The sequence below is a fragment of the Amborella trichopoda genome, chromosome 1 (assembly GCF_054954075.1).
Source record: "Amborella trichopoda isolate Santa Cruz 75 chromosome 1, AtrichopodaSantaCruz75HAP2 v2.0, whole genome shotgun sequence".
NCBI lineage: Eukaryota > Viridiplantae > Streptophyta > Magnoliopsida > Amborellales > Amborellaceae > Amborella > Amborella trichopoda.
The window spans coordinates 14498325-14525046 of NC_142336.1; the positions used below are offsets into that span (position 1 = coordinate 14498325).

At 34.7% G+C, this 26722-nt stretch overlaps 3 protein-coding genes across 8 annotated transcripts; 2 read left to right on the top strand and 1 right to left on the bottom strand.

Moving 5' to 3' along the window:
- Positions 1-3718: 3718 nt before the first annotated feature.
- On the top strand, positions 3719-6048 carry LOC148783570 (uncharacterized). Its single transcript, XM_088861785.1, has 2 exons — positions 3719-5552; positions 5675-6048. The coding sequence occupies exon 1, from the start codon at positions 3898-3900 to the stop codon at positions 4876-4878; it is 981 nt and encodes a 326-aa protein (XP_088717911.1). The 5' UTR covers positions 3719-3897; the 3' UTR covers positions 4879-5552; positions 5675-6048.
- Positions 5961-20729, top strand: LOC148783571 (flowering time control protein FY-like). 6 transcript variants are annotated; one of them, XM_088861796.1, is made up of 7 exons: positions 6141-6696; positions 7690-7800; positions 11647-11759; positions 13622-13700; positions 18489-18596; positions 20230-20279; positions 20392-20729. In XM_088861796.1, exons 2-6 carry the CDS (start codon positions 7796-7798, stop codon positions 20249-20251), a joined length of 327 nt encoding a protein of 108 aa, XP_088717922.1. In that variant the 5' UTR covers positions 6141-6696; positions 7690-7795; the 3' UTR covers positions 20252-20279; positions 20392-20729. The 6 variants fall into 6 exon arrangements, 5 of the variants coding, with proteins under 5 accessions (XP_088717922.1, XP_088717932.1, XP_088717919.1 ...); XR_016051994.1 differs by lacking the exons at positions 11647-11759; positions 13622-13700 and adding an exon at positions 12862-12912 and having other exon boundaries at positions 5961-6696; XM_088861806.1 differs by lacking the exon at positions 20230-20279.
- LOC105421464 (protein ABIL2-like) lies at positions 8415-11429 on the bottom strand. The gene is made up of 6 exons (XM_088855161.1): positions 11409-11429; positions 11038-11120; positions 10786-10936; positions 9525-9618; positions 8928-8980; positions 8415-8534 (listed from the first exon to the last, which is right to left on the bottom strand). The coding sequence occupies exons 1-6, from the start codon at positions 11427-11429 to the stop codon at positions 8415-8417; spliced, it is 522 nt and encodes a 173-aa protein (XP_088711287.1).
- Positions 20730-26722: the final 5993 nt, after the last annotated feature.

Below are 26722 nucleotides of genomic sequence, written 5' to 3' on the forward strand. Positions count from 1 at the left end.
CTTCTTTGAGAAATGCAAGCAAAGAGTCAATAACTTCAAAGTTGCCTTAGCTCAAAGACTATATCAGTTCATGTGAGTTGTATACAAAATTTGAGCAAAAATTCCTATAGAATTGCTTTGTATTTGAGATATTTTTTGCCCAGATTTATTTATAGCAATTTTTGCTCAGATTGGATTTTCCTTATTTGGGGATTTGGGAGAGTGAAAACCAAAGGGAGAGATGGAAATAGAAGCCTCCAAAGTGTTGCTATGTATTTGGGATATCCAAGAAACGAGCACAAAATATGAGCAAAAATTGATGTACAATTGCTTTGTAATTAGGACATTTTTTGCCTAAATTTATTTATAGCAAGTTTTGCTCAGATTGGGTTTTCTTCATTTGGGGATTTGGGGGAGTGAAAACCAGAGGGAGAAATGTAAATAGAAGCCTCCAAGGTTTTGCACTTTATTTGGGATATTGAATAAACAAGCACAAAATATGAGCAAAAGTTGATGTAAAATTGCTTTGTATTTGGGACATTTTTTGCCCAAATTTTTTATATCAATTTTTGCTCAATTGGGTTTTCCACATTTGGGGATTTTGAGGTTTTGGTGTAACTCGAGAGTGAAAACCAGAGAGAAAGATGGAAATATAAGCACCCGAGAGAGAGAGAGAGAGAGAGAGAGAGAGAGAGAGAGAGAGAGAGAGAGAGAGAGAGAGAGAGAGAGAGAGAGAGAGAGAGAGAGAGAGAGAGAGCCCATACCTTAACAGGGGGAACCTATGCGAGATTTGTGTATGCCTTGTGCGGGATCTGCAGATGCCTTGTGTGGGAGAGAGAAACTCTAGAAGAGAGCAGCGAAAGGAGAGATGAGCTTCATTTTGTGCAGTGAGAGGAGAGAGAAGTTTTAGAGCAGCCAGAGAAGAGAGATTTGGGTCATTTTTAGTTGAGAGGAGAGAGAATATACAAAGAGAGCGAGAGGAGAGAGACGCTTTAGAGGGAGCATACCTTTGTGAGTGCCCCATCGTACGACATTGATTTTGTCGAATTTTTGAACTTTTTATACGTCATTCGGCTATATCACATCGTGGCCATTGGATTAGGAAAATTAAATTAGTTCTATTGGGCGCAACTGAACTATATGAGTGAGGCGGCCAATCCCATACTTTTCCACACACACACACACATATATATATATATAATATATATATATATATATATATATATATATATATATATATATATATATATATATATATATATATATATATATATATATATAAGTGCAAGGCTCTGAACAATCAAATTAGCGCGTACTTCAAAAATTCGTTAGAAGATTTTGTTTTAATGCTCAAAATTCATCAAATTGATCATCTCAACCTGAAGATGTACGAACATATCAAAAAAATAGAATTCAAGTAATGAAAATGGTGAATCATGTAATGTATTTTTGGAACGTTAATTTTCAAGATTTTCGAGTGTTCATAGATCTGCTTGATCTACACTACTTTTTTTAAGTTTAAATTTATTAATTAGATATGAAAATGATTTTCAGGCCATCACAAAGGTTTTATGTATTGAAACAACATCTTTCAACACTATTTGAAAGCACGCTATATTGTGATGGTGAAGAGCCTTGGCGTCACATAAACCACACCCACAAAAAAAAAAAATTTATAGGGGAGGTCTACGAGAAAATAATTGCTTTTAAGGAAATATATGAAATTGTAATTTTTGGATTATGAAAATTTGAAAATTTAATTTAAATTAAATCTCGGAGTTTTGAAATCCAAAAATGATCAGTGATGCTAAAAATGCAATTTTTGGACTTTTAAAATCCAAAAATTTAATTTTAATTTTTTATTTTTAAAATTAGAAATTATTCAGATGTTACTTTTTTTTTTAAGTGCTTGTAGGGATCAATTAGGAATGACGTTAATCTATAGGTTGAAGAGGTTATATTCCAAACTCCGAGGTCCTAAAACTAAATTTTAATTGAAGGAGTATATAAACAGTATACTCCCAACGGACTACAATACATTTTTACCTTTTAATAATGCAAAACTTTTCTATTTAAATAAGAGAGAGAAAAGGAAGGTTCTATCGTTCCTCTCTCTTTTTTCAAGATTAAAAAATCAAGAAAAGGCAGAAGCTCCTCCTGCAAGTTTCTGCTGGTTCCGGCGGCCAACTTCAACAGTCCCCGGAGAGTTTTTTATTTAAATATTCAGTAGTATTTAATATTTAGTGCTTTAGGTTTAGAAAATAGGAAAATAAGGAAACATTTGTTTCCAATTTAGGCTTAGATCAAGAATTAGAGTTTTATAGTTTTGATTGTTTTTTTTTTTTTTTTTCTTTTGGGTTTCAATTTTAGGTTATTAAAGAAGGGTTTTACAATTTGTAAAAGTCCCTCAAATTACTACCCGAAAATATAAAAATTTGAACAAACCGTATCTTTTTGGTTTGTTTTAATAAATTAGTTTTAACTTTTGATATTGAAATTTATAAGGGTTTAAAATCCAAACAGTGAAATAAGGAGAAAATTGAAATTGCAATTTCTGTTTTAGTTTATGTTTTGTAAAGGACATTAATAAACCAGCAAAAAAAATGAAAATGCAAAAAAATAAAGTGAAATGCATATGGGGCATTTTTTCTGTTTTTCTACTTTTCTGTTTTCAATTTTTGGAATGGGAAATCGAAAATTCAGAAGAGGGAAATTAGAAAATCTAAAAAAGCAGAAAAAATAAAATAAAATTTAAAAAGAAAAAAAGGAAATAAAAAAAAAGAAAAAATAGAAAAAAACTGTCTGTTTTTCTTTTTATTCTTCGGTTTTCTTTTATATACTTATATAGTTTTAGCTTTTAATGTTGTAATTTGCAATGGCTTAAAAGTGAATCCTAAATAAAACCAGAAAAAATAAGAAAATAAAAAAAAATTGAAATTAAGTTATTATATTATTAATGAGTATTTATGTGTTCTTTACAAATACTGTTAATGAGTATTTATTTATTGTTTCAAGAGTTATATTTGTTTCTAGTATTTCCTACTTTTTCTATATTTTCCCAATTTTTCCTTATTTAGCTATTTTATTAATTATTTAATTTCTTAGACGTCAATCTGTTTAATTTTACTTTGATTTACTCTTTTCATTATATTGTGCAGATTGTGAGAAAAGATTCACTTTGATTTACTCTTTTCATTATATGGTGCAGATTGTGAGAAAAGGTTCACTTTGATTAACTCTTTTCATTATATTGTGCAGATTGTGAGAAAAGAAAAGGAGATGGGAGACTTTCTAGAGAGACCAAACTCGAGAAGAATGAAGGAATGACATCTACTGGGCAGAGACAAATAAGAAGGCACAAACAAAGAAAAATGAAGTCCTCTTAAATCCCGTCTTCCCAAAACTCTCCACACTACTCTCCCTCTTCCCGAAACTCTGCACATTACTCTGCCTCTTCCTCTCCTTCTTCTCCAAACTCTCCACATTACTCACCCTCTTCCCCTCCTTCCCCCAATACTCTCTTTCTCCTAACTCTCCAGAATACTCTCCCTCTTCTCTCCAATATTCTCCCTCTTCTCCCAACTCTCTAGAATACTTTCCCTCTTCGCCCTAATATTTTCCCTCTTATCCCCAATATACTTCCTCTTCCCCAAACTCTCCACACTATTCTCCCTCTTCCCCTCCTTCTCACTGTCCCTCTTCCCCCCTTTCTCCCCAATACCCTCTTTCTCTTAACTCTCCATAATACTCTCCCTCTTCTCCCCAATACTCTACCTCTTCCCCCATCTATCCAGAATACTCTCCTTCTTCTCCCCATTACTTTCCCTCTTCTCCCATATACTCTCCCTCTTCCCCCAACTCTCCAAAATACTCTCCCTCTTCTCCCTAATACTCTCCCTCTTCCCCCAACTCTCCGGAATGCTCTCCCTCTACTCCCCAATACTTTCTTTCCTCCCCCAACTCTCTAAAATACTCTCCTTCTTCCCAATACTTTCCCTCTTCTCCCCAATACAGTCCTTCTTCCCCCAACTCTATGGAATACTCTCCCTCTTCTCCCCAATACTTTCTCTCTTCTCCCCAATATACTCTCTCTTCCCCCAACTCTCCATAATACTCTCCCTCTTCTCCCCAATACTCTCCCTCTTCCCCCAACTCTCGAGAATACTCTCCCTTTTCTCCCCAATACTCTTCTTCTTCCCCCAACTCTGCAGAATACTCTCCCTCTTCTCCCCAATACTTTCCCTCTTCTCCCCAATACTCTCCCTCTTCCCTCATCTCTCCAAAATACTCTCCCTCTTCTCCCCAATACTTTCCCTCTTCTCCCCAATACTCTCCCTCTTCCCCCAACTCTCCAGATTGCTCTCCCTCTTCTCCCCAATACTTTCCCTCTTCCCCCAACTCTCCATAATACTCTCTCTTTTCTCCTCAATACTTTCTCTCTTCTCCCAAATATTCTCTCTCTTCCCCCAACTCTCCAGAATACTCTCCGTCTTCTCCCCAATATTCTCCCTCCTCCCCCAACTCTCCAGAATACTCTTCCTCTTTTCCCCAATACTCTCCCTCCTCCCCCAACTCTCCAAAATACTCTCCCTCTTTTCCCCAATACTCTCCCTCTTCCCCCAACTCTTCGGAATACTCTCCCTATTCTCCCCAATACTTTTCCTCTTCTTCCTAATACTTTTCCTCTTCCCCAACTCTCCAGAATACTTTCCCTCTTCTCCCCAACACTCTCCCTCTTCCTCCAACTCTCCAAAATGCTCTTCCTCTTCTCTCCAATACTTTCCCTCTTCTCCCCAATACTCTCTCTCTTCCCCCATCTCTCTAAAATACTCTCCCTCTTCTCCCCAATACTTTCCCTCTTCTCCACAATACTCTCCCTCTTCTCCCAACTCTCCATAATACTCTCCCTCTTTTTCCCAATACTTTCCCTGTTCTCCCCAATACTTTTCCTCTTCCCCCAACTCTCCATAATACTCTCCCTCTTCTCCCCAATACTTTCTCTCTTCTCCCCAATACACTTTCTTTTCCCCCAACTCTCCATAATACTCTCCCTCTTCTCCCCAATACTCTCCCTTTTCCCCCAACTCTTCAGAATACTCTCCCTCTTCTCCCCAGTACTCTCCCTCTTCGCCCAACTCTCCAGAATACTCTCCCTTTTCTCCTCAATACTTTCCCTCTTCTCCCCAATACTCTCCCTCTCTCCCCAATACTCTCCCTCTTCCCCCAACTCTCCTCAATTCTCTCCCTCTTCTCCCCAATACTTTCCCTCTTCCCCCAACTCTCCACCCTTTTGTCCCCAATACTGTCCCTCTTCCCCCAACTCTCCACCCTCTTCTCCCCAATACTCTTCCTCTTCTGCCCATTACTCTCCCTCTTCTCCCAACTCTCCTCAATACACTCCCTCTTCTCCCCAATACTCTCCCTCTTCCCCATAGTACTCTGGCATGGAGTTTACCAGCTCCAATTCTCCATCTCCCTCTCTCTCGTATTCTCCCCTCTCTCCGTCTCCCTACTCTTCCTATTCATCCTATGGTTATTGATTTTTTGATTTTCTATTACATTAATATTATTTGGTAATTTTTTTTATGGTTAGAAAATTTAATTTTAGTTATTTCTTAACAATGTTTTCCTTGTAATCTATTATGAATTTTAATAAGAATTATTTATTTATTTTCTCTCTGTTGTTCACTTGCAGGGTATCAGCGTCTCATGGAGGCATACATTTAGGACGCCCAAGGCGCTCGCAAATGTCATGGCACATGGCAAATGACGGAGCCAACCTCACAAACTGTCTTGGACTACCTCTAAGCTAGCTTATGAGCCTTTCTCTCCTTTTTGTTCACTACTCGCATACATGTTGTAAATAGAGTGTTATATAATCCGTTGTGGAGGCAACTCCTTGTTGTCACAATATTGGACTCTTTTTTGACTTTTTTGTAAAGGGATTACCTTGCCCGTTAGGGTTCTGGTAGATCCCAATTGTTGTAAAGGACGCTAGACCCAACACCTGTATTTACTTCTTTTTTTATTCAATGAAACAGTCAGACTTTCTGTAAAAAAAAAGAAAAATTAATGTGGTTTGTCTCTACATTTTGCAATCTACTGAAATACAATGTTCTGAAATTGAGTATAATTGGAATTGTAGACAAGGAAAATTGTCTAGAGCTTTGTTGTTTCTTTCTTACTTGACTGTATTCAGCAAAAATGGACTAAGGTTTGCAAGCAAATTATACTTTATCCTTGTTTGATAATTGGATGACCCATTTTCTGTTTTGGGCATTCTGTTTGTGCCTTTAGCAGTGTGATGTGGTTCATATAATTTGCTTCAAGTGGAGGCCATGCCATATATTTGTGGTGACAAAATTGAAATTAAGCTTTTGTTGCGTACTTCGTCCTGTTTTGAAATCTACAGGCTAGCAAAATTTGTGGAACAACCTTTGTTTTAGACTGATGCTTTATTTATATGTTTCAAGCTATGCAAGAGCTCCATTGAAAAAATCAGCAAGGTGGTGTGAGAGTTAGAGTCTTAGAGAGAGAGAGAGAGAGAGAGAGAGAGAGAGAACTCCATTGAAGACAATCGGTTGGGTGGTGCAAGAGCTAGTGTTCATAGGTCGAGTTGTGGCATTGGCGCTCTCTCAAGCTGTCCCAGCCCTTGCTTTCTTCCATGGCAGTTCAACTCAAACAGTAGAGTGAAGCCCTCCCCTCTCTTGGTTGCAGGTGCAATTTTATATGCTGATCTCTCTCTCTCTCTCTCTCTCTCTCTCGCTCTCGCATTCGCACGCACGCTCTAGAATAACGCATACATGACACTGTTTCTTAGGTGATTTTTGACATTGTTGTGGCTTCCTGTGTTTACTTGCTTTTTTAAAATTTCATGCTTTTGATGGGTTCAGTTTATGTGTGTGATATAGGCATCCTTTATAGGCTTCTTGAATGTGGAAAACAGCATCGGAGTGTCACAAAATATGGATGCTTAACTGAATTTGACCGCCACAGTGGTGTTTCCCACTTGGGATGATGCTGGGATGTGAATTTGAATGGTCATAGCTGATGTTTATTAAGCACTTGGTGAAAACCATGTCCTAGATTGCCACCATTCTGGAAATGGTCATTTATGATTTGAATTTGACCTCTAAAACTTGGAGTGGGTTATCATATTGACATGCTAACTTCTCTTACTGTTTATCTATAATATCCCCTTGAAATGTTTGAGGCAAAGCTACACTTGATACAAAGTTTTGTGCATTTATATGGCAATCTGTTCGAGGAACGGTAACGTGGCACTTGGTCTGTTTGTGTCGGAGCCCCATTAAATTTGCTTTCGATTTTGGCCCGGCCTTCAACTCTCCTTGTACTAAATTTCTCTCTCTATCATTCTTCTGTTTTTATATGAAATTATGAATTCTATACTACCACGTTGGTGCTGGTCTCATCGACACAAGAACCACCTGCGCTTACTTCCAAAATATTTAGAGTTTAGATTTCAGAGAACTTCTCTTCGCACTCGCCAAAGAAAAACACACACACACACACAGATGTTTCCAATTTTATATCCAATCATGGCGAGCATTGGTCCGGATTGCAAGTTTAAGCATACCTTATTTTGATACAACTACCCCAGTACTTTTTTTAGCGCACAAATGCTTTACTGGCCCCGTCATTTCCTTCTTAACTGCTGATCAGGTCCTTCCCCTATTGTCTTTCTTGTAGGTACCTCTTAATACATTATTTAAATCTGCACATCATTCGTTATCTCCTTGGGGCTTCACCTTACGGACTCAGGCCCTTATCCTTGTGACATACCGAAAAGCCTCCAATGATGTATTAAACTCTACCCATACTTATCCGTGAGAATCTATTAGCATATGGTTATTTTGCATTTGGCTGTTAGTTCTTTTTATGGCTCATTACGTAGTTATATGCAATTATTTATCTATTGGAACTCTTTTTTGGGCACACTAGAAAAGATGCATGTGATGGGGTTTGGAGAACATCTCTCCTCCAATTCAAAACTACATCTTGAGTGCTTTAGAGTTTCCCTTTAGATTATTTATCTTGTTTTAGATTATTTATCTTGTTTTAGATTATTTATCTTGTTAATATCATTTATGCTATTGAAACTCCTGCTGTTTAGTTTTCTTATAGCTCATTGCTTGGTTATATGCGATTATTTATCTGTTGAAACTCCTGTTGAGCTAATATTCTTTCCTTGGTGAGTGTAAGATCACTATTAGATTTTTTTGCTCGCTTGTACTTCATATTAGATTTACTGTGCATGCACTAAAGTGTGTTTTTTGTATTTTCCATAATTATTTCTTATTTTTCCCGTTGCACTATTTTTTATTTCATCGATACATTTTCTCATTTTCTTGTTTGATCCTCATTTTCCTTCTCTCTGTTTGTCCTTCCATATCTTCTTTGTTCTCCTCAAGCCATCATACACTTTCTCCTTGTTCCAAATATTCTTCTGAAACGTAATCTAGAAATATGTTTACACCCTTGCTAAGAAGTTCTTTGATAACTGCACCTGTTGCTTTGAACTGGAAGATGCAGGCCTTTCACAATACACAAAATATTTATTAATGAGCCCCCTTAAGTTTTAATACAGCAGCTAGAAAATGATGTATGGTTGGGAAATGATCACAAAAGTTCCTAAGTCATGCAGGTGCTCTAGAAACTTAGAATCTCATAAATTACAAAGATTGAACACCTTTCTTGTAAATGGCTTTTTGGCCCCTCTAGTAGTAGGACAAACCAGGACCTTTTAGTAAAATGACAGAGGGTGCAAAAGTCATTCATAGAAAATGACCAATCTAAGCTTTGTTTTAAAATTCCAAGTTCATGGGGAAATGTAGGTGTCCCAGAAACTAGATTGATATTTTTCATTATTGAAACATGCATCTTATTAGTTGAGAAGAGTGAAATCTTTTTATTTGCCTGATGATTACCTGTGAAGTAAAAGCCTTGAGGTCTTGGTGAAGGAGACAATGAATGAGTCTTCCTGAAATGGATTCAACCAACCCAAACTAAAGTAATTTAAGTTACAAAGCTAACTTTGAAAGAAAGGAAATTACTGCCTCTTTACTAGGTTTCATGGGAATTTGGTTGAAGAAAAGCATCATGCTTCTTGGAGCGCATATCGTTACTTACCTCCTTTAAGAAGAGGATTTCTCTCGTCTCTTCATGCTAGCTGCCACAGCAACAAAACACACGTTAATATGAGAACTTCCGCTGTGCTCAAGTATTGTTCCAAGAATTCCACAAAAGCTCTTGGATGCATATGAATGAAAAATTATATACCGGCATGAACAATTTGCCTGTCATGATTGTCAAGCTCTCTGTCAAATTCTTGTAGGGTTTAGCGACTTTAGCTCCACCTCCAGAGTTACTTAGATTTCCCGCCAAACCCAAATAAAATGAGAAAGGGAGGCTCAAGGAAAATTGGCCAAGTTCATATCTTTATGGCTAGACTATGGAGTGACCATAAGATGTAAATCCATTGTGTCTCTCTCTTTAGAAACCTGGGGTTGGTTCAGAAAGCTCACCTTTTAGCATGTATCGTTTGTGGTATTTGGGAGCTGTAATGGTGATAGACTGCTCACGAAGGCCTTCCATATATTCTTGACACATCCGCACCCTCTATAATTGACAGTAAAAGTCTGATCGATAGAAGTTCTCAATCTTTTTTAAAATTATTAATTTTACAAGAAGATAAAAGGTAGAAGTTCTCTATTCTGATCATTTTTGTCAAATGTAGCTGAATCATTTCATGTGGCCTGCATCGCATCGAGGGACCCTGCTTATGCGGTATTTGGTGATGTGCTTGCATATGCAGGTGCATTGCCCGCATATGTGGCCTATTGCTCCTGGGCAAAGATATGCCCATGAGAATCCTGCCCCCCGCTGGCGCTTTTCCCACCCGTCTGTCGGCATAGAAAATGAGGGGGAAAGGTTCTCTTCTTTTGGTGGGGCGGGAGGGTTATATACCCCAACAAAAACCTGTTAGAATCAATTTTACATGGTTTTAAGGGGTTTTAGACTTAGATATGGAAATCATTTTTTCTTGAATCTAAAGTTTCTGAAAAAAAATTCAGGGCTTTTGTGGGCATGCATTCAAGAGTCTTTTGGGTATTGTTTTAAAGGTTTTCAGACAAGGATTAACCGCCCGTGACTCATGTGATTGAGAGTCAGACATAAAGTGTGTTCAGTATATTTTCTATTTTATATGTCATGAACTTTTGGTATTTGGACCTTTAGACTTTGGAGGTCAGAGCTAATATGTACTGGTGCATTGTGATTATGAAGTAATTTTGGGTGTTACCTCATGGGTCATGACTCGTGACTATTTAATTCAATGAATGTGATGGAATGGAGTACTCTATGTTACATGTTAATCATATTAGCCTCTTAGAGAATAATAGAGAACAAATTATTTTACTGTTTATCATGCTATATGGTGACTCAAACAACTAATATATTAAAGATAAATACTAAAATGCCTACCATCACATAAATCATATATATTTAAGTTTTTTATGCATTCTTATATATTTTAAATTTTTACAGATTTTTTAGGTTTATTCACCACATTGGAGGTGATGTGCGTGCATTATACCACAGAAAACCACCTCATGGACTCTGCATCCCCCATTTGATAACACATCTTCTGATTACTTGATTAGATTCATGCATTCTACTGGAAGATGCACTAAAAGTTCCCAGTCTGGTTAAGACATATTAGCTTGAAGTTCTCAATTTCCAAATTGATACAACCCATTCTAATCAGAGAGTGAGAGATAGAGAGACCTGCTCCATGCATCCAAGTCGGAACTCTGTTTCTGAAACCTCTTCGACCTTTTCGTTGAGGAGGCCGTTGACCATGTAGCTTACTGAACCCAAGTGGTCTACTGTGTTAACAAGGGCTCTAACAGCAAAATCCTTCAAGGTGTCCACCACCCTGCAGATTTCGAGTAACAAAAAACAAACCATAAGCATGGGTATTTCTTGAAGAAAATATGAAGCCAAATCTGATCAATTCGATCAACTCAAGGCGCTCACGTTTGTTTGTGATTGTCATTGGTGTAAGAGAGTTCAAAGTGTTCTGCAGCAGAGTACAGTTCGGCCCTTAGGTTCTTCAAATCCTGTAAAAGCCAATAAGCAGTCTATGAACTCTTTTTCCTTTTGTTTTTTGTTTTTTTTTGCTTTTGATTTAAAAGCAATATGTAAACCAGATATCAAAGTCCATTCACCGCCAGAAAATTGCAATCACTAGGGGATGTTGCAATCACTATGGGATGTAAAGAGTGTTGACTGGCACCCTACAAAATCTTTACTCACTAGGGGATATTATAATCACTATGGGATGTAAAGAGTGTTGACTGGCACCCTACAAAATCTTTACTTGTTTCAGGTTGTAAGAATTGTGTTACATATCCAGCACTTTGCTTCATTGCTATGCAGTGTTGTTATGATGTTTTACGTACCGGAACGGTTATAGGTGGCAAGGAAAGCCTTGTGAACTTTGGTTTGCAAAATTAGGGAAAAACTTTTGTTCGTTGTGGGTTGGAACACATTTTCACTTAAAGACGAGATTTGCTTCCATGAAAATTTAATGATTCACTTCCATTTAAATATAATAAATACAACTTGGCGTTTATAAATGTGCAGACATGGTCACAAGAATTGGGTGTTTTTTGTCAAATGGAATCAAAATTGTAATTGGGTGCTCACTTCTTCAAAAGATCAGATCATTAAAGTCAGAATCTTCTATGCAGGCTTCCGTAAGTTTATTATTTTAACTTTCTAGGTTGCTCATGTTTCATAATGTTGCATCTTGGATATGGCTGTAATAAATAATCTGGTGGTTCCCAGAGATCTGGCAATTTTGATGGCTATCTATGGCCTACTTTGAATTAATGTGTTCTTTTAGCTGTGAGCTTATCTTCTTGTTCTTGATGAAACCATTGCTTCATGATCTCGTATTATAGTTTGCACTTTCCATCTCAGTATTACTGTACTAAGTGCGGAACAGATGTAGTAATAGGTCTTCTGTTGAGACTGGTGCTCAACATGTTTTCAACAAATCATGTTTCTTTTAGTTTAAGGAAGCAAGGTTGGGAACTTGGAGTGTTCAAGGATGAAAGTGGCCATATAATTATAGTGCTAATGATCAACTTTGGGGTCACTGCTTTCTCAAGGACTGGGGCCTTGGAGACCATGTAGTCATGCATTTTTGTATGAGGCCTCTTAGGATTGCTTTTTATATAGGGAATGTTATCAATGTCATTTGATGGGAGATGAATGGTCTCCCATACTCCCATTATATTTAGCATTATTATTTTATGGTATGAAGGATATTTCGTAGTTGATTGCTGGATAGTTGTCTCTGCACATGACCCAGCTAATGATGTGATGGCAGGTTAGCAAATCATGGTTATCCGGATGATCATGAGGGGCATTTTGATCCTATATAACCTTTTTTTTCATTTGGTGATGATATTCTTTTGCTGTAAAGAGAATTTTTTTTAATGTACCTGTTGGGAGGATTTCTTGCTTTTTTGTTACTTCAGCAGATCTTTGGGATGAGTTATTTTGAATTTTTTTTTATCTTTTGAGAATGTCCGCATGAAGGCTCATAGTGCAATTGAGCTCACCAAATGCTATTGTGTTGATTCTACATATACCTATACAAGCATGCATAGATGTTCGTTGACTCTGTGATGCATGCATAGTTTTTTAAAGGCTTGTTGATGCATGCATAATTGTTTGTTAGACATTCTTTTTCCTTAACCGTGTATAATAGTTCATTAACTTATTCCCCAATGTTACTATCTCGACCCTACTCACCAGTTAAACCTTTATCATATTTTCATTTTATGATAGTATGAAGGAGCTTGAATCTTATTGTGGACATCGCAAGGATGGAACTAGTTGGTAATTTGTTTGTAGCTTATTCTTTTCTAATTTATTATTTTATACATAATAGAAGTATCCCCAATGGCCATTATACTTTTGGACTTTTAAGCACTTGTAATCCATCTGGTGGACTCTTTTTTTTATTGTTTACTTACAGGTTACTTGGTTTTACTTTGTAACAACTAACAAGTAACAAATTGATTCGGTTGTGTGCTAATTGTGGACTCAATTGGTATGCGTGGTAGTTGCTTCCTTTTTTTATTATATCTGCCCATGCTTTGAACTCCTGTTTATGGCTTCTTCTGCCTAAATATTTATGTATATCTGTTTATTTTGTTTGATGGTGCCTGTATTTAACCCAATCAGGGATGAGTTTCAAGTTTGTGATTTGTACAAGAATTTATTAGTATCTGATATGATATCTACAACTCTATTGTTGATGTTATCATTGATAATATTTATGTTTCTCTCAATTCTTTTTTCACTAGAAGCACCGTATTGACTTCATTTGAGGGGCTAAATTCCAGCCCATGGTTCTAGACTATCTAGGGTCCTTCTTAGATGCTTCGATGCGAGTTCACCATAAACTTGTCTTATTGTCAATGTAATCAATGAATGAAAGAGACATTAACAATTTCATGTAAGCTCTGATTATTTTTATCTACGTTAGGTATCAATATAAGGAGACCATATCTGATAATGTATTCTTAAAATAAATATTTGCTAGCTTTGGCATGGCATCCATTTCATGAAGAGTATTTCGTGAGTGGGAGTTACGATGGATCTATCTGTCACTGGCTTGTTGGGTAATGTCTCTTTCCTTTCAATTGAAGCCACATGAAATGAATAAATCACACAAGTTGCTGGCAGTATAAGCTTGTCATATATATGTTAGGTGCTACTGAAAAGGGTAAATTGATTCCAAATTTATCTCAATTTTCCTCTTTTTTAGGCAAGTAGATTCCTGATTTATAAGTTGCTTATCTAGTGAGCATTATTTTTTTAATACATTGTGATGTAGAACCAGAAAATTAAATATATTCCAAGTAAAACACAAGCAATAATTTTGAAGGGAACCAAAGTTTCCTCCCCAAAACCCTAACTACGGAGCAAAAAGCTTCCTTTTCCTTTTTGCCCCCTTTTCAAAGTCATGTGAATAGGTCCCTAACCCTCCATGCACCTCTTTTTTTATATTAAATGGAATATGAAATGCCTGTAGTGTCATTCACCAAAATAAGATTGACTAAATAGTTCGAACTTAAAATAAAATTCATAATTACATGTCTACAAACTCTACACTTGATAAGACAAAATGTTTCATAAGCATTGTCTAACTACTTTTATAGACAACTCCTAAAATCCAAAAAATATAGAAAATCCTAGAATCTCTAAAAAACTTAAAAATGCAAAAAATTACCCTAGAAACAAATTAAAATATATATCCTTGAAAATTAAACAAAAAATGAATATTAAAATAATTTGGTCCTACATCAGACTCCCCTAACTGGAGAAAATTCATCCTCAAGTTTTGAAGTAGGCTTTGCATTAGTTCCAAAACCTTCTTCAACTCAATACTATGCTTTGAGATTAAGCATTGAGATTGGGGCTTCGAAATCAATAGATTGGCATATTTTGAGAACACATCGAGGAGAGTGTCATTGTATGTTGATGGAGTCTGTCCAGCTACATAAACTTGTTGAAATGGCCTAAGTTCAGCCTTGAACATACCGCGTGGTCATCTTTGAGATGACAACTGGATTCGACTGTCCAACCAATAACTTCATCTATTGAATCACCTTGGACTTCATAGTTTTCTTTCTCAAAGATCGGCTCAACCATGAAATATTGTTCATTGTCGTATATTAAATTTTCTACAAGATGTTGTTCTTCAACTGAGCAAACTCAAAGATTGATTGAGAATCCCGATATACAGCCCATTGATTTTGGAAACAATGTGCGTTAAAATCATGATTGTCCACCTTCGATTTGAAAACCCTAAAGTAATGTTCCCCACGTCTAGGTCTTCTATTACTTTCCTCTTCACTCGACTCCTCATGCAGAGCATGGGCTTGTACTTTACATCTTCTTTACGGAAAAGTTCATCATCTTACCCGTGATTGATAACCATGAGTTGTTGTGCAAGCTGCTGAACTTGCCTCCTGAGATCCTTAATCTCTTCATCTTTGCCATCTTAGGGTAAGTCTACGGCAGCTCTCCTTCCACGATCCTTTCTTTCTATCATAGGTTCTTCGAAATCACAAATTCCAGGGACAAAAATCAGCAAACTAAGCTGAATTCGGCAAGTTCTAGGCTGAAATTACTAAACATGGGCTGAATGAAATTAACAAACTCTAGACTTGATCGAAGATTTCCACCCATGCTACTCAAGAACCATGTGTTCTAATGCCAATTGATATGGATATTTATGAAAAAAAACAAATTAAAAGTTTTCAAGCAAAGCACAAGCACTAATTGAAGGGAACTAAGGTTTCCTTCCTAATAACCTAACTAGGGAACAAAAGCTTTCTTTTCTTTCTTTTCCTCTTTACAAAGTCACGTGATCTAGACCTCCACTTGCGTCTTTTACATCTCTAGGATCTCTTGCGAAAACTATGAATAGCTTGATTCCCGTGAAAACTACTCCGCTTCCTTGCCCGTCTGGCGTGCGTTAGGTGCTGTTCTTTTCACATGCGACGATCCTTGTCGTTGTGTTCCCTCGGCCCCTTTCACCAAAACAAGATTGACAAATTGTCATATCTTAAATCACAATTCGTAATAATATTTATCACCTAATAAAACAATTATTCCATAAGCAGTCTAACTACTTTTCTAAACAACTCCTAGAATCCTAAAAATACAAAAAAAAACTCTAGAATCCCCAAAACACTTAAAATCCCTAAAAATATACTCTAAAATTAAAATTAAAACATTACATAAGAGTCGAAAATAAGAGTAATGTCTTCTTTCATCACAGTACTAATAATGGCATTTTGTTTTTTATAGTTATGGTTCTAATTTGTTTATACCTCATCTTGTGAAATTGAATCTGACGATTGAAAAATTGAGCAACGGCCCAGATTGAATTTGGGCCGATCTGACGATCACGGATGTCTGGTAGTAAATAATAACAATTCTAATATAGCTTTATATGGATTTGTTAATTTTTCCTACAAAATTAGTAAATCCACCCTTCACAACTCTCTCTATCTTTAACCTTTGTAATTTGAAAGGTTGTGAAGTTTAGATTATCCTATATATATATATATATATATACTCTCTCTATCTTTAACCTTTGTAATTTGAAAGGTTGTGAAGTTTAGATTATCCTATATATATATATATATATATATAATGATGAGACTAGCTCATATGAACATATGAGCCCGACGGCTCAGATTGAATCTGAGCCGATCTGACAGTCACGACCTCATTTAGTGTTTGAATTTTAATTATTTTTTTTATAAATCCAAATAACTTGTAATTTTAGGCTTGTGTTCTTAAAAAATAATATAATCTAATAAAAATATCAAAAACATAATTTGTAAAAAATAAATGGACCAAAATACCCTTGAAAATTTTTCAGAGGATTTTGGTCAAGTTATTTTTTACGAATTATTTTTTAAATATTTTTATTAGGTGTGCCTTGATGAGAAGAATGGACACCTAAAATTTCAAGTTAGTTGGATGTATAAAAAAAAATGTAAAATTAGAACACTAAATGATGTCGTAACCGTCAGATCGGCCTAGATTCAAAATGCACATCACTATTTTAATTTTACGTTTTTTTTATATATAAATATGATTAATATGAAATTTTGGGTGTATATACCTAATATTATTGTGCAACATATAAAAATATAAAATTTTTATTTTCAAATATTTAAAATAATCAAAAGACCCCCATCATTTTTCAGGGGTATTTCGTTCATTATATATTCAGTGAAATATTTTTGATATATATTTTATTTATGCGCCCTAATTTTTAGTATACAGGTCGAAAATTTTATTATGATCCGATTTATATAAAAATAATTAAAATTTAAAAAGTGATATGCATTTTGAATAATATGATGAATATTTGACGTTTCTCATTCCACCTATAGCACTATTCATTATAGCTAACCAGCTATTGTTAGCTTTGTTTATATATATATATGGAAAAAGGTTGGGTGAACGCACTAGCTCATAGGAAAAAATGACCCCAACGGCCCACATCTGACGATCACAGATGTCTGGTAGTGTTTGAATTTTAATATTTTTTATTTTACAGATCCAAATCACTTGAAATTTTAGGCTTGTGCTATTCTCATCAAGCTGCACCAAATAAAAATATATAAAAAAATAATTCACAAAAAACAAATTGACCAAAATACTCTTGAAACTTTTCGGGGGTATTTTGGTCAATTTATTTCTTGTAACTTTTTTTTTTTGATATTTTTCAAGATTCACCTATTTTTGATATACATACGCTCCAAATTTCAAGTGATTTGGATTTGTAGAAAAAATATTAAAATTCAAACACTACTGGACATCCGTGATCGTCAGATCGGCCCATATTCAATCTTGGCCGTTGGGATCATTTTTTCATGTGAGTTAGTTGGCTCACCTTAGCATCTTCAATTTTAATTTTTTTATTTTAAAAATAAAAATTTTTGAGATATTAAAATGAAAATTTCAAATTTTTAAAATCTAAAAAGTTTAATTTCTCAAATAAATTAATTTTTTTAAAATATTGGGGGATGCTAAAATGTAAATTTTCAGATGTTTAACAACAAAAGGTGGGCAATTTAGTCATTAAAAATCGTGAGGTATTATTGTAATAACTGGTAGAAAATGGGTACAGATGTAATGAAAAAAGTTGACACTAAAATTTAAATAACATTTGAGAAAAGGATATATACAAATTTTTAATTTTACTATATAAGCTAGTGACTAAAATTACTACTACATAACCTTAGCGGCCTTTTTTCTTTCTCTTGTTTTTGCTTCTAACCTTAAGATAGTTTGTAACTAATTGAAGGAAACTAAGGTTTCTTCCCCAATAACCTAACTAGGGAACAAAAGCTTTCTTTTCCTTTTTTTTTTTTTCTCTTTACAAAGTCACGTGATCTAGACCTCCACCTGTGTCTTTTACATCTCTAGGATCTCTCACGAAAACTATGAATAGCTTGATCTCTCACGAAAACTACTCTGCTTTCTTGCCCGTCTGGCATGCCTTAGGTGTTGTTCTTTTCACATACGTCGATCCTTGTCGTTGTGTTCCCTCGGCTCCCCTCAACAAAATAAGATTGACAAATGGACCTATCTTAAATCAAAATTCGTAATAATATTTCTCACCTAATAAAACAATTATTCCATAAGCAATCTAGCTACTTTTCTAAACAACTCAAAGAATCCTAAAAATACAAAAAAAAACCCTAGATCTCCAAAACACTTAAAAGCCCTAAAAATATACCCTAAAAATTAGAATTAAAATATTACATAAGAATCGAAAATAAGAGTAATTTTGTCTTTCATCACAGTACTAATAATGGCATTTTGTTTTTTATAGTTATGGTTTCAATTTGTTTATACCTCATCTTGTGGAATTGCAGCTGCCAGCCAATGGATAGGAATGAAAAACCTCATGATGAAGTGAATAATGCACATGAAAGCAGTGTGTGGGACCTTGCCTGGCATCCTATTGGCTATATCCTTTACAGGTGATCACTGATCTTGTCCTGGGTAGTTAGGCAAAATGTGCTTCACCATCTTTAACTTTTTCACATTAGGACTTCTGATGTTTTCCACAATTATAATCAATGATGTATTTTTTATGGAAAACAATTTAGCTTCCTTTGATACTTCACCATATTGCCATACTCTCATTCTCACAAAGCCAACCTGACATGAATATGGCATATTAGCTGTTTAATCTTCTTCTATATACCTGAACCAAATGGGGCTCCTTTATTCTCAGTAGAACATTTGAAATTTTGAATAATTTATTGGTCTGATTGGAATCTTGCACTTCTTGTTTAAAACATGGAATGATTATATAGTTATAGCTGAGAACATGCTCTAAAGCAAAGTGGTCACAATCTGCTTCTTTATACTTAAATAAAAATGGATTTAAGTATAACAGGCCGAGAATAGGCTCTAAAGCAGAGTGATCAAAATAGCTGAAAACAAGCTCTAAAGCAGAGTAGTCTGCTTCTTTATACTTAAAATCAAAATAGATTTCCTTGCTGCTTAAGAGAACATTTGAAAATTTTGAAAATTTATTGGTTTGATGGAATCTTGCACTTCCTGTTTAAACGTAGAATGGCTATATAATTTAAAAAAAATGTCTAATTGCTGAGAACATGCTCTAAGCAGAAGTGGTCAGGGTGGTGAGTGCCACAACATGGCATCTAGAGTTCGATTCTCACCAGGTTCCAAGTTAATATTAAAAAATAAGGATTGTTTAATGACTGTATTTATGGGAATCTCTGAACTCTTTGTGAGTTTGCTGACCTTGTCAGTTAATTCTAGTGAGCCAATGCTGAACCATATTCGATAATCACTGAGCATTGTGCATTCTCCCTCTAACATATTTTGTGGTTAATTGTCAACTTCCTGTAGCAAAAAGCTTTAACATAGAATGACTATATAATTAAAAAAAAAAGTCTAATAGCTGAGAACATGCTCTAAGCAGAAGTGGTTAGGGTGGTGAGTGCCACAACATGGCATCTAGAGTTCGATTCTCACCAGGTTCTAAGTTAATATTAAAAAATAAGGAATGTTTAATGACTGTATTTATGGGAATCTCTGAACTCTTTGTGAGTTTGCTGACCATGTCAGTTAATTCTAGTGAGCCAATGCTGAACCATATTCCATAATCACTGAGCATTGTGCATTCTCCCTCTAACATATTTTGTGGTTAATTGTCAACTTCCTGTAGCAAGAAGCTTTAACTATCCTTGCTTGAAGCTCTGTTCCATAATGGTAACTTAATTAGCAGTCATTATTATAATGCACTGGCAACAATGACCACACAACCAGGTTTTTGTGTAGAAACTGATCGCGAGATACTTCTTGTGAGAAACATGTTGCTCGTGAGAAACATGTTGCTGGCTACAATCAAGGTATGGGTTTATAACCTTACGATCAAGATTACATGGGAGTAATAATCATGTAGCAAAACAGTGACATCCTTTATGATTGTTCAGTGGAAAATCTTTTTTTTTTAACACAAGACCAGGGTAGGATACTTTCGAAAACAAGTATAAGGTTCCTTGCTCTGCCCTTGTCTTAAGTTGGATCACATTGTACTTTCATATGGATATTGTCCTGATATATTTATTTTGCTTTCAGGAAAATAAATATATATTTCTAACATGCAAAGAAATATATATTTCTAACAGGTAAATGAATACATATTTATTCTGCATCAAGTCTTCTGCGGTTTCATGTCTAATTCTTTTCTAAGTTCCAAAATAAAAAATAATAATGTTTGGTTCATTTCTTCCTCTACAGGTACCAGTGATGCTGATGTTCTTACAGGCCACCTATCAAGCAATTTCCCATTAGCAGAAGCCCCACCCGTAAGCAATTGCATGTGAGCTTATGTATGTGGAAGTGTCTAACAATGGAAAACCTACTAAGGCTATGATAGACACCTTTCAAAAATACTAAATAGAGGGCATGAGGAATTAGGGATGAATTTAAGATATGTATAACACCTTTTCTAATGGCAACTATGGCTTACTCTGCAACATGTATCTGCCCAAGTTACATTATTTCTTCCTTAAAAGCATAATAATTGGTTTTAGATGTGTACTTTTATTTGGAGAATACAAATCCTATTTTCTGCATTCATGGCTTTAGAGACTTGGAATTTTGTGAACTGAAACTAGGACATGAGAACATGCAAATTCACATGCAAACCGACAAGAAGATATGTAGACAAAAATGTGTAATGGAACTAGTCGCATTTGAAGGCCCTTGATAAAAAAAAACAAAAAATTCACATAAAAAGGAGATTATACTTGTGATTTTATAGAGTCCCTACAACAATTTTTGTGGCCACATCTTAAAAATATGGTGAGAAATTATTTGTTGATAAATAAATAAATCATGTACACATACTTTATCACGGAACCATTCAAAATAGTCATGAATATTGGAATCCCTGAATATTTGAACTCTTCAGCAAGTATTCTAATTCAATTGTTTAAATATGTTGAATTCAAGGACGTAATGAATGTGGTTTTGAAAGGAGGATGCAACATTCTTAGATACTGCTTTATTATTCTAGTGAATCACTGTAACACTGTAATAGCACATCTCTCTCTCTCTCTCTCTCTCTCTCTCTCACACACACACACACACACACACACACACACACACACACAGAAAATCAAGCTTCTACTAACTTGGGTATGTTCTATGCAAAAAAAAAATAGAACATGGAATCTCAAGCTAACAGCACAAACAAAAATGAAAAAGGAAAAATAAAAAAGAAAAACAAATGAAAAATGACTGGCAAGGGAATTTGATTTGGAAAGTATACAAAAGAGACTATTTTCTTTTAATAAAATGAGGTCGCAATCACTCTCGTCCAACAGATTTCGAATCGGATGGTTGTGAGTGTGTTAAGCTTCAAAAAAAAAAAAAAATCCTCGAAATTTCTCGCACACCCCAATCCATCCAATTTGATATGTCTCTTTGAAATAATATAATTAATCTTATAGTATAGAATTCCATATAAAACTATATTAGGGTGGGGTGGGGTTGATCCAACATATAACAATTTGCGCCCATATATCAAATGGGAAATAAGGAACTTGTGATGGAATGTTATATTATTATTTATGGAATTGTTACCTAGAAGTTTAACATAATGAATTAAAAGATGTTCCACCATTATTTTATAAAATAAAAAAAGATTTCATTCCTCCCCTCCCCCCCCCCCCCCCCCCCCCAAGAGTATATTGTTCATTGATTACCTCAGTTAAGGCTCAATCTTAGATTATTTTTAAAACTTCAAAATTTGTTGATGTAAGATAATTTATCTTTAATACAAGGAGTTTTTTTCTTTTGGGTGGTGCAAGGATTTTACAATCACCTATGACCACGAGACTTACCTATTACCATCAAGCGTGAAATATAACATATTATGTCACAAAGTTTGGTTAAACTTTGTTTTCGCCTACTCAATAGAACAAACTCAACGATCCACTTTCACATCCAACGATCAAGTTTTATTGTGACATCCATATACTAAATACAAGTGTGGTCTTCTAGTTTATTTTCCCATAAAAAAACCATCAACTGCCCCCCTCTTCTCTCTCAATGGGGGAGACCAAAACTAATTCCAATAGATACGTCCCATTCCCTCTCCTTCACTTTTGGCTTTGTTGTGGCTTCATTTTTGCACATGTAGGGTTCCACTCTCTAAAGGTTTCAACCACAAACACAATCTTCTCCTTTTTCTACGTTCTCTCTTTTACTAAAATTCAGATATCATTATCTTTTCTACCTACTCAACTTTCTCTCACTACAAATGTCAACTTTCTCTCACTACAAATATATGTACGTCACCCAATCACTATACATTCAAATCTCGCTCCCATAAATTGTCCTCTCACTAAACAAGACAAGCCTACTTACACAAGTCATTCTTTCTCTCCCTTCACTTCTCATAAATTGTGCATCCCTCTCACTTGTCTCTCTCTCTCTCTCTCTCTCTCTCTCTCTCTCTCTCCTTGTGGAAGCAAAAGCATGTTGACCACAAACACACATTCTCTCTATCTCTCTCACTCAAACATAGGCATCTTGGCAACATAGCCCCTCGGGGTGTAAGTAGGCAAGGCGGGCCCAACATGGTCTTCATGTTACACATTGGCCTAGTTATGGCGTTTTTATTTAGAAAAATATATTATGAGACTATTTTCTTTGTTTCAAGGAAGTCACAATAAGTCAATCACTCCTAACAATTATATATTTAATTAAATGGCTTGATGTATGTTACACAAGTATATATATATATATATATATATATATATATATATATATATATATATATATATATATATATATATATATATATATATATATATATATATATATATATATAGGGTTTGTTTAGAGTTAACAACCCATCAAAATACAAAAGTTTAAGTTAGAAGGGGTTGTGATGGATGGATGTATTTATCAAAACAATCATTATTTTTTATTAAAAAATGTAACTTTAACATTAAGCAGTGGCAATTTTGAAAATTTCACCAAAGTACATTGGCAGTTGGGAAATTAGTGTCCTAAAACTTTATTTGTAGAGTGCCTTTGTCTTTTAGTTAAAATTTCAATTTTACCCTTTATGGAGATGAGAAATATACCCTTTATCTCGTAGTAATATTATAAATTTGCCCTACAAAAGTAACTTCTTTTAAGAAATAGACAATAAAATTAATAAATTCACCCTTCACAACTCTCTTTATCTTAAACCTTTGTAATTTGAAGTGTTGTGAAGTTTAGAATATCCCATATATATATATATATGGAAAAAAGTTTATATAAGGTTGCAATCTTAAAATGTAGAATTACATCGGCACCTCAAAAATCCATCGGAAAAGGTAGTTTAAATGTTCAAAAAACCTCTAATTGGTCATCTCGATATCGAGATGTATGAATATGGAAAAAAAGAAATTTTAAGTCTAAAAAATAGTGCATCTTGCAATACGTTATCTAGATCGTCAATTTTGAAGATTTTCATAGGTTTATAGATCTACTTGATTTTAAGCATATTTTAAGTTTAAAATTTTATAATTAGATATGAAAATAGATTTTGAGATAATCCGAGCAATTTTTTATACCAAAATTACATGTTATTATACAATTTGGAGGTGCGCCTTAATTGGATTGTTTAAGGTTGAAACCTTATAGAAACCACACCCTATATATATATATATATATAGTTTGTCTACCGCAAAGGTTAAATTAGAAGGGGATGTGATGGGTGTATATATCGTTTAAAATTTTATTTTAATAGGTAACTTAACAATTAAGCAACGATAAATTTGAAATTTTTACAAATGTATATATATATATATATATATATATATATATATATATATATATATATGAAAATGATGAGATTAGTATTGGCTATGTGGCCTTTCAAGGCCTTAAAGCCAATAGTCTTAGGCTCAGTGGGAGTTAAAGATAGACTGAATTTGGGTGCTTGGCGCACTGGGGCCTAGATTCTTATACCCCGAGTATTTGAGGCATTGAGAATATACGTTTTGAGAGTGTGAACTCTCAGGGAGGTGTGAGGGTCAACTCGCAGTTCGAATTATATTGATTAGAATGCCTCATAGTTGATGTGATAAGCTAGGGCTTGGAGAATCCAATCGAGAATAATAGAACTCGAGTATTTAAAAGAGTATTCGTCCTGTATGGAATGGTCGACTCATGGGAGATAAGCCCGTATCCTGACAAGAGGCCGTTTCATAGCATGTGCACCCATAGTCATATGGGGAAGCCACTCTTTTATAGTATTATCTGATTTAGAAGAGCTAGTGCGCATGTGCTTTGAGAGGACCCCTGTATTTGAGTAGGAATATGCCCCACAGGGCTGCACCAGTAATCCATTGAACCCCTAGTGACAGGAAGCTCTGGATCAGTGACTTTGATGTGACCAATTATGTGTCTCTGTCATAGACTGTGGAGCATAGGTCCATTGAGTCAGCTTGAGACACCGGTGGAACGTCATTCAGGTTAGCCCAATGGAAGACTCCGACTAGTGTTATAAGTTTAGAGATCTTATTTACCTTTGGCCCATATTAATCTAAAATTGATAAGAAAATATTTTATATTGATAAAAAATTATGTAATAATATTGAAAAATTATTTAGAGAATTTTTGGGACTTTGGGAGATTTTTTTTCAGTTTTTTTTTAAACAATAAAATATGATTTTCAAATTTGTTTGACATAAATACCAAACAAAGACATTCTATGGGGATGCAACATGGATCCCAAGTGGTCATAGGGATGCCACGTGATACCCCCACCTCCCCATTCATGGATGACATCATGCTGATGTCAGATCTATCTGGGGACCTATTTGTTATTAATTCTTCTGTTGGTATTTTGGTATAACATGTTTTCTTGTTATTTAAAGTGTTATATATTTTTATGACTTAAGTTTGATTTAAGTCGCATGTTTTTTTTTTTTTTTTGCTCATATGTATCATTTTTTGCATGTGTAAAGTCATGGAATTTTGAGAATTAATTTAATTCATATTATTATCCACATGATTTTGTAGCATATGAGTATATCTTATATGGCACCACCTTATGCGCTTGATCCATATGAAACTTTAGTGTTGTTAGAATCTCATTGGTAGTGTCATAAGATATTTTAATCGCATGTGTGGATGTCCCATATTACCTTTATGTCTATATCTTTGTATTTTATTTACTCTCACAAATTATTCAAAAACCATGGGCATAAGTGTAAACATGAATTTGGACTTAATGGAAAATAAAACATGGAGCTAAGGGCTTCAAGGTAAAATGACTTAAACCTAGGTTTTAAGGAGTGAAAGGTAGTTCATACATTGATCTTGGTGATAAGATATGGATGAGTGGCTTGGATAAAAGCCTCTTATGTGCCATTGATCTAAGGCATCAAGGATCAAGATCAAATCCATCTTTATGATCTAAGTATAAAAGTAACTTATGGAATCAATTATAACCCTAACTTGAAGTATTCACTTCAAAGAGAGAGAGAGAGAGAGAGAGAGAGAGAGAACCCTTGACAAATTGTGGTCACCCATGAGACTATCTTCTTCCTTGAGCTTTCATTTGACACCCTTCCATGGAGTAGTCAATCATTTATGTGATCAAGCTCATACTATTGCTTCCTTAAGGTATTGATTTTTCTTCTCATATTTTTAATTCCTACCTCATTTTCATTATCAAAGCTTGTTGTAATTCTTAATTTACAGTAGTTTTCTTCATTTTTTGTCATGAAAACTTGATATTTGAAGAGTCTCAAAGCAATGATATAGTCCATACACATAGTATGTGTAAACTAGCTTGCTTACTTCATGTGCTTGAGTAGTTTCAACTTGATTTTTTGATTTTATTTTTCTGAAATTTTTACTGAGAATATACAACTTATGAGAGGTTTCTTTCATCATGTTTGAGCATAGAAAATAGTCCATTGAGTTCCCTTTTTTTAATATTGAAAACTTCATATAATGTAGTTTCATCATAACTTCCTTATTTTGTGTAGTATCTCTCTCAAACTTTGAAGGGCTATTTTGATACACGTCTCTCTCATGATTTGATCCCCATTAAGTGAAATAAATATGATCATTTGCTTCCTATTGGATTGATCTCCTTGAGCTATTATTATCACCCCTACCTGAAACAATGAGACAAAATTAAATCCTCAAAAGGCCCTTTTGTGGCTCGGGCACAAGGGGTTCGAATAATGGTTTCTCCATGTATGTTTGCATGTTAATTTGATGTATTTACAGTTATTAAATGGATTCATGATTGGTTAAATTGAGTATGTTGTGTAAATATTGAGATTGTTTTTTAATCTTGCAGTATGAGCTTTAATGCTATGCATTATTGTTTATGCGAATTGAAATCTTATTAAATTATTAGGATAAATTGTATGATGTATATGAGATATTATGATATATGATAAGGATGAAGAATGAAGATGAAATTATCATATAATTTTGATATAATGAGGAATTGCGAGTGCAAGTCATGCAATATGTTTTAGAGATGTACAATGTGAATATCAAAATATTGTTCTCAGTTTTATTGAATTTTTGAGTAAGTGAT